This window comes from Opisthocomus hoazin, chromosome 2 (assembly GCF_030867145.1).
Source record: "Opisthocomus hoazin isolate bOpiHoa1 chromosome 2, bOpiHoa1.hap1, whole genome shotgun sequence".
In the NCBI taxonomy this organism is placed as follows: Eukaryota; Metazoa; Chordata; class Aves; order Opisthocomiformes; family Opisthocomidae; genus Opisthocomus; species Opisthocomus hoazin.
Genome location: NC_134415.1, coordinates 55,548,841 through 55,564,853, shown reverse-complemented (window position 1 = coordinate 55,564,853; position 16,013 = coordinate 55,548,841). Strand labels below are relative to the sequence as shown.

General features: G+C 39.1%; 1 protein-coding gene across 2 annotated transcripts in view; it reads right to left on the bottom strand.

The window, feature by feature from the left end:
* The window catches only part of UTRN (utrophin), a 394,109-nt gene that overhangs the window by 289,303 nt on the left and 88,793 nt on the right, over positions 1–16,013 (bottom strand). For both annotated transcript variants that reach the window (XM_075413727.1, XM_075413726.1), the window contains 11 exons: positions 15,010–15,125; positions 13,772–13,935; positions 12,993–13,196; positions 11,686–11,867; positions 10,809–10,959; positions 9,200–9,319; positions 8,366–8,467; positions 5,259–5,366; positions 4,502–4,681; positions 3,013–3,182; positions 607–730 (listed from right to left, as the gene is read on the bottom strand). In XM_075413727.1, coding sequence (XP_075269842.1) covers positions 607–730; positions 3,013–3,182; positions 4,502–4,681; positions 5,259–5,366; positions 8,366–8,467; positions 9,200–9,319; positions 10,809–10,959; positions 11,686–11,867; positions 12,993–13,196; positions 13,772–13,935; positions 15,010–15,125 — 1,621 coding nt within the window. The remainder of the gene's footprint in view (positions 1–606; positions 731–3,012; positions 3,183–4,501; positions 4,682–5,258; positions 5,367–8,365; positions 8,468–9,199; positions 9,320–10,808; positions 10,960–11,685; positions 11,868–12,992; positions 13,197–13,771; positions 13,936–15,009; positions 15,126–16,013) is intronic.

Sequence of the window (16,013 nt, the reverse complement as noted above, 5' to 3'; positions counted from 1 at the left end):
ACAGAAGGACTAGAAGATAAAATGGCTATTTCATGGCTCCCACAAGATCCTGTAAAAATTCATGTGTGTCATGCAGGTCAGTAATATTGTACAAGAGTTGTAACTATCATGTTTTCTCCAAAATTAATAAAACAAACAACAACATGTGCAAATATTATAACAACGAACCAGTTTGGACCCTGAATGGTATAGTGTGTGCAGTGTCACAACACAACTCTAGGGGTCTCCAAACAGCCCACTGAACCACCTCTGTCAAAAATCATAAAAGTTGTGTCAATGAGGTCTATTTTCAACTACGAAACATGAAGTCAAAATATGCTGCTTAGTGGCACAGACACTAATCCTGAAGACAGACATTTACCAGAACTCCAAAGGAGACATCAGTAATATAATTATTTTAAATTTCCTGTGGACTGCGCAATCCAACACCAGCAAAGATTTGTGTCCAGCTGGTCAGAGATTTCCATGTATGTCCATTTCTGAAACTATTCAACTAAAGGACTTAATCCCCATTAAGCATGTGGATCAGCCTGCACCTCCAGCTGACAACCAGCTTAGAGACAAAATATACTATTCACTGGAACACTCTCTATCACCCCGTTTTACCTTCAACTTTTCTTTCATGTTTGAAGTCTCTCTCATCTTCTTGTACTCTTTGATGTCCGTGGCCTGAATGGCAGATTTTGATTTCGAAATCCAGTTCAAGAGCTCAGCACTTTCAGCATCAAACCTGGTTTAAAAGTTCAATATTTTTTTGTCGTTTTTCCCCATTCAGACACTCTGTCTTAAAGTTCAGCACATTATTCAATCCCAAAACAGCAAGGCTGCACACAAGAGTCATGCTTCTCATATTACTACTCATAGGCAGTTGAACAGAGACAAACTTTCAAAAAACTGCCATAGTAAAAATTATGTCCATGGTATTAGCCTTTGGGAGCAAACTGAGAATGCATGGTGCAATTTATTTCTTACTATTTTTATACATGTCTCCATGCAAACTATTACCAGTTCTTTTAATATGTCACGGAAGATATCTCCCAATGTCGAGTATTTGCAAAGAAATAAACTAAACCTGAGGAACAAGGCAAATAAGAATTACAGTTCTAGATTTCATAAGTCTGCAACACTAATTAGTCTGAAGAAAAAGCTAGCAGTTTAAGCACTCATGGAAGTGACAGTGGACAAATCTTTTTGAACGCTTAGCTGATTAAAGATTAGCTTATAACTTAATATTTTTCGCTACAGTGGACATGTCTATACTAACGTAACTTTCTTATGCCTAAAACCTCTAAGCTACAACCCACCACCACACAAAAATAAACAAACAAAAAATCCATCTCCCAAACTAAACAATATCTGTACAGAACTTGAGAGAAGGACAGATATGTTGCACAGACCACAAGTCAGGCCACATTACAGTTATACTACTTAATACAGTGTAAATCCTAACATGGAATAACAGCCTACCAACAAATGCAGAAGTCACTGTTAGTCACTCAAAGTTTTCATGTGAAAACCTGCAAAATTCTAGTTACGATCATTTGTTGGTTTCAACAGAAGTAACCATCAGAAAGTCTAGTCTGTTATAACTGACCCTGTCTTAATACAGTTCGAACTCTAGGAGGAAAGATAACATATCAAATCAGTTCTGCTTTCAAAGTCTAAAATAGTTTCTATGACTCATCAGACACATGGAGAAAAGGGACAGGTGGGCTGCTGACTGCATTCCTGCCATGGGACACCCACACGTACACACCAGCCCCACCAGGGCTTGGAGGGTCTGACCAGGGTCCTCAAGAGGGTTTAGGCAGATTCCTCACCCCTTCAAAGCTCCATTCCTCCTCCAGAAAAATGAAGAGAACAACTCTTCTTCGCTGTGCAAACACATCAACTAGCACAGCGGCTCCCTGCTCTTAAGGCAGCCCTCCATCCTTGCCCTAAATGACCTGCCACAGGTTTAAACTGGCGACACCTCAAAGAAATGCTTATTTTCTCAGGCAAGCACAAAAACCAAAATGATGAGTACATAGCCTTTACTTTCCTAATTTGTCTTGAAACAATTTCTTTAGTTTTAGGTACGCTATTTAATAAACTCTCTGCAACACATTATGAAACATTGTTTATCATAGACAAGAGAAGGCTCTGGGGACACCTTACAGCAGCCTTCCAGTATTTAAATGGGGGCTACAGGGAAGATGGGGAGGGACTATTTATCACAGCGTGTAGCGATAGGACAAGGGGTAAGTTTTAAACTGAACGAGGGTAGATTTAGATTAGATATCAACAAGAAATTCTTTATTCTGAGGGCGGTGAGGTACTGGCAGAGGTTGCCCAGAGAAGCTGTGGCTGCCCCCTCCCTGGCAGCGTAGAAGGCCAGGCTGGATGGGGCTTTAAGCACTCGGCTCTAGTGGAAGGTGTCCCTGCCCATGGCAGTGGGGGTGGAATTAAGTGATCTTTAAGGTTACTTCCAACCCAAACCATTCTAGGAGTGTATACATGCAAACCAGTCTGCCTCTCCAGATATACTTGTGAAAGGAGACATCATTGTAATACTGTTCTTATTACTAAATACCAGGGAGATGGAATAGGTTTCTGAGCCTTTTTTTGTACAGTATATTTTATGGACTTTAGAAATAAATAATAAGTTAAAATACTTGGCACTCTTCACAACACTTTTCAACCAAAGATGAGAATATGTTTTTCTAAAAGAAAGGAAATATAATTAATTCTATCTTTCAGCAAAGGAGCTGAGGTAAAGAGGACTGAAGACCTGCTTTTTGTGAAACAAAACACCCCTGTTTCCCTGTGCAATTAGTGGAAGCTGCAGGCTTTCTCTTGCTCTGAAAACAAGGCTTTACATAACATTCCCTTCCCGTTCCCCATACCCAACGTCACAACCACAACTTAAGTATTCCTCACTTGCATAAAAGAAGAATCAAAAGCCGAGACCAAGAGACACGAGTCTGTGCAGTATCTAGAGAGCAAGGGAAAACGGCAGTGACATATACTTACTTTTTCTTTGCTTCATTGTCCCCTGGCATTTGCCTTTTCTTTGGGGGTGGTGGTGGGGGCAGCTCTTGTCTGGATACTTTAACCACTACTTGTTCCTTCAATGGCATTGTTGCTGCAGCAGTCTTCTGTGAAACCTGCGACATCCCTACGCTTCCTACAGCTTGAGTAACCTATACGAAACAGTTTCGCAAAAGGGTTAAATGGCATTTTTAACACGAACTGAATTGCTTTTGCTTAGTTGCTTTTATTCATCAATCAAAAGTGCATTCATTCACTCCTACAAACGACCACACCTAGCTGTCATAAAGCACCTTCAGCACAGATGCACTGCACAAAAAAACTTCATTACTCTCATTTTACTGATGGGAACCAAGCATCAAAATTCTCAGTTCAGCTAGAATTTCATGTCAGTCCAAGTGAACTAAAATCAACAAAACAAGCACTATATCTATTTTCTTTCATAATTGCTTGGTTCACAGAAAGAATCAAGGTCCTTTGGGTTTATTAACACACAATTCTGTATTTTATACTCATACTCTGTAAAGCCAAACCTAGATCTCAGAAAGAGCTCATACACAGTGGATTTGACCCAAAAACTCACTTAAGTCAATAGAAGTCTTCCACATTCTTTAACATGTTATAAAGTAAATCCCATGGGAATCAACCTGGAAGTTCTAAGTATGTGCTTGATTTTTAGAGGGAATGAAAGGATGAAGACAGAATTTGGTACTCTCCAGTACTTTGACTCAAACACAAGAACAAATTAAAGCCACATGGCTTAAATGGACCCCTACTAAGCCTGCAGAACTCATTCACTATACACTAAATTAATTGTGAATCAGTGCCACAGCCTTCATCACAATAACTTTTTAATATCACAAAAAAGGGATGTATGAGTCATAAAACTGTCAAACAGAATTCTCACAGAAGCCAATGGAAGTTCTGTCTAAATAAACGCATTACCAAGCACTTAAAATACTAAAATAAACATTTAACAATCCAGCTTGGCTGTTATCGTTACATATCAAACAAACAACTACTCTATTTTCAACAGATGAGAAATCATACTCACAGAGCATAAATGCTTGTATGACTCCCATTTATTTATCTATTCTGGGTTTTGGGTTTTGTCTTTGTTTTCTTTTAGTATCAGATTTAATCCAGTCCCAGAACTCTTACAATGTTTAAAGGAATTTGCATTGATTGATAATACATGGCAAGCCTGCTTTACTCATCAGAAAAATGAAGCTTAATCTGTGTGAGAAAGGAGTGATAGTACTAGTCAGGTTAGCAACTTGGGGTTTTGAAGATGAAAAAATGCAGACAGCTTTGTCAGCAGATAAAGTCAGCCCCACGTGAAAGTGCGCTCACCTACCTTTCTAGCCTGATGCCAAGAACTCGCCTGGGCAATTTTGCTGACAGTATCAGTGAGATTTGCATACATACAGATATCTAAACAGCTAAAAAGTAATAAAGCCTTGTTAAATACCTGGTTAGAGTAATCCTCCAGCTTCTGAACCAAACCGTCCCACCTTTGAGTTAGTTCTTCTTGATCCTGATCTATTTTACTGGATGCTCTGCCATTTCCAAGAATTTGGGCCACATCCTGACCTAGCTCATTCAGCTGGTCTAGTGTTTGCCGTTTCATACCCATGTCCTCTTTCAAAATCTGAAGTTAAAACATTAAAAGACAACATCAGGTATTCTGCCACTCCTTAGCTTTTAACTCCATGGGGGTGGGGGGTGGAAATGTACTACTTGAGCCAGATGCATCATAGGTTTCAAAATAGTTCTCTTTTGAAACAAAGCACAAACAGACACTCTTAAAAAGAGCATATCCCTGAAACAGCTCCTAGAGCAATCAGCAGTATCTCTTGAGTAACAGTTACAACTGATTAGCTCAGGTACCAGCTGCATCAATTCATTAAAAAAAAAAAAAAGAACCACCACCAAAAACACAAACCAACACTTTGGAGAACACAGCTGCCTGGTGGCCTGCAATAAACTCCAAATCCTGCCAAAAACCCAGGATAGCTGTTCCAAAGTTCAGCAAACCAACCTGGAATGGCCATGGAGTAAGTTGTAAACATTTTTTACATACAAGTGAAAGAATCTGGCAAGAAAAGGATATTGGCCTGGCTTCCAAAATATCATGCATTCACAGCTCCTACTGGGGTCAAAGTGGCAATTTGCCATTCATTTAGTGTGTGAGACTTGACAGGATAGAGCAGGATAGCAATACTCACTGCTAGTTTTCGAACATTCACACTCAGGTCTGTCTGATCTTTGAAGTTGCTTGTCTGGACCTTACTCAAAGCCTCTTCTTTCTCAGTTAACCAAGCTTTCAATAAGCACTGCAGACAAAGAAAAATAGCACGAGAAAATACCAAGTTTGTCAAACAGCATTGACAATTCCTTAAGATCTTTGCATTCAAAGCACAGTTCTACAGTCTTTATATGCAGGAATTTCAGTTGGCATTAACAAAAACAATACATAAAAGGGGACAAAAAATATCAGATCAGAGAACCAAGTAATACTTTCTAGCAAAACAATTTCAACAAAACCATTTCTCAATATATTAGAGCACACACACCCCCAAAGTTATTTATAGAAACCAGATATCCACCATAAAACTGATCTAGGAATTATAAATTGTATTAGAATTAAATTTATCAAAATGGTGTGTATTCTTTCTTTCGTGCTCCATTCTTCTTCCTCTGTGATTCAAAACCAGCCATTATAAACATTTTCTCACACAAGCTACACCACTGATAATTCAGAGCTCTTTCAGTCCAGGTAGTCAGTCAAAGACTCAGATATTATTTAGTCACCTCCCTGTCCAATTGCAAAATAACTTCAGCAAATACTATCTCATTGACTGCTAAAAACTGGAGTGGTCTGCTCTGGATAGTAGTAACTCAGGGATCTTGAACTTTTTCCACATTTTTCTAGCAAACCTCTTCTGGGTCTCGCTTCTTCTTCAGTCACACAGCACTCTTATGGAAACTCCAGCAATAACTGGCATCAAGTACCAGGAAGGATTTTATACATTCTATATTACGTTGCAACGTATTGCTGCTGCTGCACAGCTATCTCCATAGACTAGAATACCCAGCTTTCCATCAACCTCAGTTGCATAGCCACTGGCACACTGCTACTCCACTGTCTTGGGAAAAAAAAAAAACAAAAAACACAGCAAGGCACACCTTTTTGTTCTTTGAACACCACACTTTACAACAGCCAGAAGGCTCCTCTGTCTAGCCGTATAGTTTTGGCACTAACTACCGCAACTTTTGGGCCAAAGGGTTAAGGTAGTTTATATTGCCAATGTAAACCAATATTCAAAATGTACAGACAGCAAATATGATGGTGGTGGAAATGCCATAAGGCTGTGAAAAACAAAATTATAACACCACATACTCTCTGAAAAAAAATCATGCTAGCATCCCTGCCAATATATTTTATGCACAAGAGAAGCCTAAAATCCCTTCAATGTATTCAATTAATTTCTTCTACATTCGCAAACTCACCCTAGAAAACTGAAACATATTTATCACAGTGCTAAGAAATATCTGGCACTGATTGAGAAATTTGTTTCCTGAGTGGTAAGAATTGTGTTGACTTGGCAATGTGGTTTCCAAAGATTTTCTAGGCAGTCACAAAAAGGCTGATGCATCACTGCTGCTCATCTTTCCATCTGGTTGGGCAAACGGAAAATCATAGTACCTAAATGTTTTAGTTTCCTTTGTGTTAACAAAGTGTTTGTATTAAAGTTTTTAATTAGTTGTAATTGTAATTTTTGTAGGTCACTTGATAATTCTTCAGGACAGAGAACTATAATTGAAACCTGTTAGTAATAGATGCGTTGTTCAGAGCTGAACAATGAATGCAAGCATAGACTGATCTAAAATAAACTTTAATTTCCTCATCTAGCTGACATTCTACATTAGTATAACACAGATTATTTTTTTTCACTTCTACAGAGCAACATAATTACATACAAATTAAAAAAAGCTGCACACAAAGCAACTCCAACAGAAGACAACACTCTTCACAGTATTATAATAGTCCATGAGTGGTCACTTCTCTCCAGACAAATACAAGGCAGGAACAGAACTGAAAACACATTCATATAGCATCATCAAAACAGAGGGCACTTTAAGCCTGTACCCTGACAAACAGAGCAAGGATTTTTGAGGAATCCTTATTTCTCAGCTAGAGACTTCTCTTGCCCCAGAGATGCCAGAAAATGTTAGCACACAATTTTCTGTGTGCATGTACACATATACCAACACAGTATTTTAAAGTAATATATATAAATAGGTGCTTGGCACTGGATAAACCAGATTCTGAACCTTAAGTCCATATTAACAACAAAGTCACTTGAGCTGCAACTTCAGCTTATCAATATAATGCAAATAGATATGGGAAGGGTCAGGGAGAACCAGATATGCAACCCCAAAAAATGCAGACAAAACATCCCTGTCAAAGAGACCAGGCTGTACCTTGACAGCAACAGCTATATTAGCACTGCTGTTGTTCTTTCAAATATCTAAACAATCTGTGTGTACTGCAGAGTTTAAACAACAGCTTACAGTAATAAATATCATCATTTAAGAAAACAAAACAATTTAAATAAAACCTTCATGGGAAAAGCGATCAAATATTTTAAGCTGAGACACAAAACAAGCTCTAACACTAGGCATGCAAACCTAAGACATGTAGTTGTGTTACTGCATTTTTTTATGCCATCAGATAATTTGTGTTTTATCAGTATATTTAATATATACATAAAATGCGTAATATGAAAGCAAGAAAAAACTCACAATGCCATCTTCTTCACAATTCAACTGTTTGCCTAAACTCAGAGAAATGAGATGAGCTGCACGCTTTGCTACATTGACCAGATGTTTTATGTTCCTGATTTTGAAAACAGTATGGATTAGTTGATTGCACAATTGTGTACATATATGCAAAGTGGAAGCACATGTACGTACCTTACTTAGAAAAATTTCTGTAATTTCCAAGCCACCAAATACTTAGTGATTCATTGTCATTTTGCTATCACGGATATTCCCACTTCTTGGCCATTTTGCAAACTACCTTGCAAATTATATTACAAAGAATCATAAAACTTTCTTACTTAAACTTTGGAAAATACTTCTCTTGCACTGCACAGCTACTCTACTCCTCAAGAAACGCTGGGAAACCAAACAATAACATAAAATCTAGTTTTTCAAGGCTTTTTTCTGAGAGCTATTAAACCCTAATAAGAGGTTTGGTGCTTTTTTGTTTGTTTTTTTTCCTCTCCACAAATCAATCAGTCATTCTGGGTAACTGAAGAGCTACTACCTGCTCTTCCAGCAGCTCCTGCCATAAAAGCTGAATTTCTTGCAACTTGACCCGTCGTTCCTCAGTCCAACGACAAACTGCTGTCCACCGCTCACCAAGCCTCTACAAAAGCAAGAAACAGTCATGAACTTTCACGCTCTTCAAGGAAACTCAAAAAAATCAGATATTCGAGAGCATAATTTCTACTTCACAATAACCTCTTTCCGCATTACACCTTCCTCCTTGCCAGTAATCACCTTTGTGGTATTACACAAAGCTGGAGGTTAAAACTTTCCAGAGCATTCACCTATGGCCTTATCTCTGCTCTTGGTAAAGTCGATGAGCTATCTGATTGACTTCAAAAGGAGTGAATAAAGTAGCATGAATTCTGCTTCAATAAATTCTGTTTCACACTCCCTATACTTCAGGTTACAGTCTAACTTCCAACAAAACCGATATTCCCTAGACAAATTGTTCTCCTGTCTAAAAATTTTCCCATCAGATTTTAACTTCCTAATGTAAATTACTTACGAGAAATAAGAATTGTATTGTGTATTTTCCCATTTTAATGAAACTGCTGAAAGTATACATTACAAAAGTGCCTAAATCACTGGGAATGTGAACAGCTTGACTCATCAGGAATCAAGTTTGAAAGTCAAAGCACTTTTTCAGGTTTTTCCCTGACCAAATTTAATCATTCTTTATGTCACTGCTACTTCTAAAAAAAAAAAATATTACTTTAAATTACTTTCGAGGATAAACTTTCTTTAAAAACAGAAGTGTTGGTTAACAATTATATGCAAAGATTTAACTGCCTGGTACTACAGTTAAAAAAAGAGGGCTCGAACATTTTACCTGCAATTGTTCCTCAAGAATAGCTGTTGCATTTTCCCCACTGCTTTCATCAACAATGACCACCATGTGCGTTAGGCAGTTTACCTTCACCTGTTCTGTCTCTAGGTCATTCTGCAGGCTCTAGGAGAACAAAAGAGAGGTTACCAACTTTGAACACAATTGCTAATCTGCTATTTTGGCCACAGTGACTAACACAACTGTTGTGACAAAGTACTTCATATTCAACAGTTAAGCACAGAATTTACCACTGGGAATCTCGCAGAGTTTAAACAAATGTAAGCAAAAGACTGCTAGAAATGAACCCAAAAACATTCTGCTAAAATACTGGAAAACATGCAGGATGAACACTGATAACAGGAGTGTTTTAAGCTGTATGCACCATACTTGACTAGGAGAATCATATGACAACTGTATTGACTTTCTATATGTCTAGTTTTATAGCTAGGAGAGCTTAGGTGTTTCTATAACAAGCTATTATTGTTAATAAGCAAGTATCATAGGGTATGCCAAATGGGGAAAAATCACTAAGAACATTTGGTTTTTACTAGTTGACAATATAATTCTTGTATCAGCAGTGTTATAATTGATCATCATGTTCAAAGACAAGAGTCGAAAATGGCAGAAAGCATACAGTTCCAATTACTTTAAAATAATCTGTAGATATAAATACTCATACAGCTTCTAGAAGAACAGATTCCATGGTTAAAGCCTACCTCCAAAATATATCTGCAAGATCAATATGCCTTTACAGTACTGTAAATATCACTTTTCATCCCAGAATATCCTAAGCTACTACATGAACAGCATGCCTCAAACTCCCCAGACTTTCAAGACAGAGGAAAAAATGCAAACGTGGAACAGGAAATTACACAGACTAAAAATAGTCCACAGTTCTTGCCCTGTGAGGTGTGTCCCACACTGGGGAGAAGGTCAAACCTCAGCACTGAGTATGAAAACCAAAGCAGCAATCATGACAAGTATCAAAAGGCCTTCTTTTTCCTTCAAAAAAACACTGCAGGCTAAAAAGGCTAGACTCCCATCCAGAAAATTAATTGAGAGACAAACCACTTCCAAAATGTTGTGCACATCAGAGAGCAGTGACTATGCACCTCCTTAGGATGGGATCCCTGTAAAAGCAATCAGTGTTGTGGGACACCCTTCCTGATAGTTTTAACTCCTACATTATTTCACCTGCAAGTTGCAAGCATGTTTTAGCAATGCCTGCCAGTCATTAAAGGCAAGTTTGTCCATGGTACATTTCATACTGTCCCTCACACAAACAATTTACCTGGAGAGGCCTCATTTCCTGGGCGAAGTGAGGGTAACACAATTTCCCCCACAGGTTTTGCTCCCTGCATCAAGCGAAGATAACAGTTTCTGCTATAGTCATCAGTGCTCAAGTGTTCAGTTAAGAAAGCACTTTCAGAAACTTCCAATTCCTTTCTACCGGATCATCATCCTTTTCCAAACATCAGATGCAGCCCCTCAGCATACAGCCATAGATGACTTCTGGTACAATCGAGTTTCTCTGCTACGGAACCCACACAACATACATATCTTCCAAACCCTTCTCCGATACGTATAGAGTATAACAGGCAAAAAGGTTTACTTTATGTTCTTCCAGCTGTTTCTGAAGGGACTCCAAATCTTCCGCTAAGAGCTGAGATTCCATCTTCTGAATGCGTTCTTCTGTGACCGTCAGCCAGTCGGATAGCTGCTGCAACTGCTGCTTCTGCAGCTCCATCAGCATGTCGTGCAGGCTGCAGGGGGAAGCACAGGCAGAGTGATTTCAGAAACAGTTTTCCCAAAGCAAAAGAGTAAGTCCTAGTTCCTATAAGAAAGAAGTAAGGCCATTCACAAACCAGTTAGCAATCATCAAATAAAATTTTCACCATTAAGCTAAGGAACAGAGTTAAGCATCCTTGATTGTTTCTCAACAAAACAAAGTTTGTGAATTATGCAATCTATATCAGGGATTGTTTCTTGCAACAGGGATTTGCCACTAATAAAGCCTTTGGCAAGAGTTGCAACAAAATGCAGTTTCTCCCTTGATGTGGAGCTCTTACCTTGATAACCCACCGACAGGAAAAAAAATTTTCTAAGTGCTTTTTGGTTGTATAAACACACATAGCTATCCACATCTACTGTATGCTTTATTGAGGAACTTTAACTACTGAAAAAATACTGAAAACACATTCGTGTAACTTATGTAACTACTGCATATAAATACCTTATAGTTAGCCTGGCACAATTAGATCACGTCACAAAATACTGCTATATAAGAATCCAAAACTGCCCAGTTATATTCACTTCTTTTGGTTCACCTTGGAAAGTTCGAAGAAGGCGGATTTCATGTCACAAACTGAAGAGTTAGTTGCACAAAAAAAGTAATTCTTACAAATGGATGCAAACCAACTCCTCCGAGTTGCAGTAAACACCAGAGGTCGGTCCTGCAGCTCTAGCAGAGGTTGTCGGCCATCACTCACCGGGACTGCCTGTCCATGCTCTCCACCCTCAGCTCTTCCCAGCGGGAGTTCAGCAGCAGCATTTGCTCCTGGATCTCAAACTCCTCTTCAGGTGACAGATTTCCCTGGGCCACCAGTTGGTTTCCAGCCTGCAGAACACTGCCCACACTGCTCTGGTGCGCAGTCAGTTCCATCATAAAACCCTGGAAATGGTACAACCAGCCAAGTCACTGTAATCTGTAAGCTCCTACAGGAGTTTATGAATTTGTAGGTGTCCTAATAAAATGTCATGTTTGAAACAGTGCTGCAGAATGAGCTGGCACCATCAAACACCACACAAGCATGGCAGACCTGTTTGTCTACATGACAGAAGTTTCTCCATGAGCTACAAAAATTCTGGAGCCAGTAAAATAGACTCAACTGAGGAAAAAAAGCTGACCACCTCAGAGAAGCAGCTGTGTGCATGAAGACCGCCTTTGAACAAATGCGCCAAGAAAATAAAACAGAAACTTAGCTATGGCCAACAGAATATAAAACAACATCCAAAATGTATCACAGTAAGTAAATAGAACCCTCTGAGTTAATAACAAAAAAACCCCACATATCTACTATAAATCCAGAACACCTCTTCCTTTGATTCACAGTTTAAAACTGCAGCACAAGGAAAAAAATCTCTCCATATTGATCAGAATTTAAATTTTAAATTCAAACATATACAGTCAGCTGATGCGGGAGAAAATTAAAACATCTAATTTGACACTTGAAACTTTTAGCAACATTAGAACATTTGTCCAGACTTGGAACAGAATTAAAATAATTTGGAAACAACAATAATTTTGAAGCAACAACACATTTCTGAAATAAACTATGCTAATCATGACAGGCACACCACTGAATTAAATTGACATGATTAACAATTTCAGCATTACCCTCATTTAACAGCAAGTGACATAAGGCTGACCAGGCTTTTTAGTAGCTGGCAGCAGAGAAGCACAAATGAGCCTGGATCAGACTGCCTTTGTATTACAGACACCAGTGAGCCAGTCACTGAAAGCTGATTAAAAAAAATGTGTTAAAGTTTCAAAGCGCATTCCACTGCAAGTTCTCCTAAAAAGATCTATTTCACCTTCAAGAAGCTAATATTCCTCATCAACAACAAAAAAAACCCACACATCACATTCATTTAGAGGTGCTTTTAATGTAGAAAAAACAAGAGAAAGAAACAGAATGGCAGGTTTTGGATAAGAACTAGGAAATGGAAGTTCTGTAGCTTACACACACACACACAAAAACACACAACAGAGAATGAATTTTCAAGAGAAGCTTACTTCATGGGTGGAAAATTGTTCTTTGACTTCCTCAACGTCACCAGATATTTCCTCCTGTTCCCGAAATGCATCCTCAGCTGACAGCAACCATGTAAGAACTTCTTCCAGAGCAACCTGGTAGCTATCCAAGTCCATATCCACCTCTGTAACTGTGCTGGGAGTCTCTGCTCTAGAACTGCCCTGCTCCTCTTCAAGTGCTACAGCCTAGGCAGCCAAGAGAGAAGTGATGTCTTAGAAGTGTACAGAAGATGCCTTCCCTAATGACAGAACAACCAAGATCCTTTTTAATCCTTCGTGAAATCTTTAAAATAGCCATTGGGTACATTTTAATAAGGGCCACAGTCACCACTAATGAACATCCATTCTAAAATGAAGAACCTAGACAGAAAAGACAACTTCAATCTTGCTCATCTAACAGTGAATCTCACATTCAAACAAAAACCCATCACTACCACCACAAGTCCTGCAGCAAACTTAAAGATTTTGGGCCACCCTCTCTAGCTTGCCAAGACAAATGAGAAAGAGAAGCAGAGGAAAGAAGCATAACACAGATGGAACTTTAAACCTCAGCACACAAGCTTTTGTATATGAATCAGAAAAGAAGAAAAAGGAAGACAGAATGACTGAAGTCAATTACAAAGAAGATGCTATGATTTTTCATATTTTCCCAGTTGTGTTGCCCAAGATAGAAGGCATCTTCCAGAGATAACGGACAAGCCTGAACATCAGATAAAAAAAAACCTCAAGAAAAGCCAGACAGACATTGATGACAAACACACCTGCTGCATGTTGAACTCCCCATCCTCACATTCCTGCTTGTATCTCCTTGGAAGGGTCTCCACCTCCCGAATGTCTTCCATAGTGACTTGTTTAGGAAGGACCTCAAACAAAGAGGTTAAATACATAATAATAGACTTTTTGTCTGGAAGCTGTACAGCAACATCTGCAAAGACATAAAACATAGGGAAAAATAAATGAAGGAGTTGCTTTTCTAAATCATTAATTAGAATACAGTTAAGAGTTTACATATAGGGTAAATCACAGGTTCTCCTGTTAAGTAGCCTTCGGTAAGCTTTAAGTTAAAAGGCCAGGTTTGACATATGTTCAAAGAAGTATGAAGGAGAAAAAAATGTTTAAAAATAAATCTGCATTTGGAAGTGAATTCACATTAAAAGGTATGATCTTTTCAAAGAGCCCAAACCTGAATAAAAGGAATAAAAACTCTTTGGGAAAGATTCTTCTGGAGCATCTCCCAAGCAGAATTGCAGTTCAGGGAGAGTATCCCGTATAAACAAACAATTCCACTTAGGCTTTATCCCAACTTCCAGCATTGGCCAGTTCATTTTCTTACTTTTCATATGGAGAAGAGTTTCACTGACTCAGGTTCACTGGTGTCTTAGTTTATGAGTGCTATCCATTCAGTTAATGTTTTCTTTTTTTTTTTTTTTAAGAAGATAGTGCTTGAATCTTTAAAGTTTGAAAGCTTGTCTTGTCTTACAGAATGAATCTTTGGAGGCTCACTTCAAAGCAGAGCGACAGCTCAGGATTCTAAGAAGGAGCCATAAAAGTTTCCTGGTAAACATTCCTACCTGCTAAGTACTCACAGAACTGGCAGCTACTGCTGCACAGTGTATATATAAAGAACAAAAGATCACAAGCTCTTAAGCTATCCCATTCTACATAATGCTATGCTTATTCTGAAAACCACAAACCCCTGTGGGTAGAACTCCTATCTAAAATAAATCAAAGCCAGGGTACCAACTTCACCTTCTCTATACTGTCTCTGAATGGTAAGTCAATCTGAACCTTAACATTCAAGAAACCAAAGCATATACATGCACAGACATACCATTACCCTACAAATTACATTCCTTTAAACCCAAATTTAAGGGCTTGAAACAAAATATCACTGCACAAAAATGCTGGAATTTGTAGTCATCGTAAATGTCAATTGAAGGAATTTCGTTCAAGAGAGCTCAAAAAAAACTTCTAATCAAGTAAAATAATGATATCCCACCTTCAGAATCCAACAGTTTATCAATTCCCAAGTGGTTCTTGGCTATGCTGAAAGCATGTTCCAGTCTTTCAACCGGTGACATCTTTATAACTTTTTCCCAGTTGAAAAGTTCAGGTCTAAAAGTAAAGACAAAACAGGAAAGAAAAAATTATTGTTATCTGAAGAAAAAATTCCATACCATGCAGAATATGAAGTTATTGATATTAAGGTAGCTACCTAAGTAATGCAAGCATACATATACATACAAAATATAAACATAAGTGCATATATACTTATGTTTGAAATGGTGGAGTTCAGGATCCTGTGTGGAGGAAGCAAGGCGATAAGTAGGATCCAAACCTTGGACCTCAGGAGGGCTGACTTTGCCCTTTTCAAGGAGCTGCTGGGAGGAATCCCGTGGGCCAGGGCTCTCGAAGGCAGGGGGGTCCAAGAGTGCTGGTCACTCTTTAAACGTCACTTCCTCCATGCTCAGGAGTGGTGCATCCCCCTGAGAAAGAAATCGAGCAAAGCAGGCAGGAGACCTGCATGGTTAAACAAGGAGCTTCTAGCGGAGATCAGGCGGAAGAGAAAGGTCCATGGAATGTGGAAAGAGGGACAGGCCACTTGGCAAGAGTACAGGAATGTGGTCAGAGTGTGCAGGGATGCAACGAGGAAGGCCAAGGCCCATCTGGAAATGAAGCTGGCAAGGGATGTCAAAAGCAACAAGAAGGGCTTCTTCAACTACATCAGCAGCAAAAGGAAGGCTAGGGACAATGTGGAGCCACTGCTGAATGAGGCGGGTGTCCTGGTGACGGAACATGGAGAGAAGGCAGAGCTACTGAATGCCTTCTTTGCTTCAGTCTTCAGTGCCAAGGCAGGCCCTCAGGAATCCCAGGCCCCGGAGGTAAGAGAGGAAGCCTACAGAGAGGATGACTTTCCCTTGGTCGAGGAGGACTGCGTGAGGGATCGCTTAAGCAATCTGAACGCCCACAAAATCCATGGGCCCCAATGGAATGCACCCACCA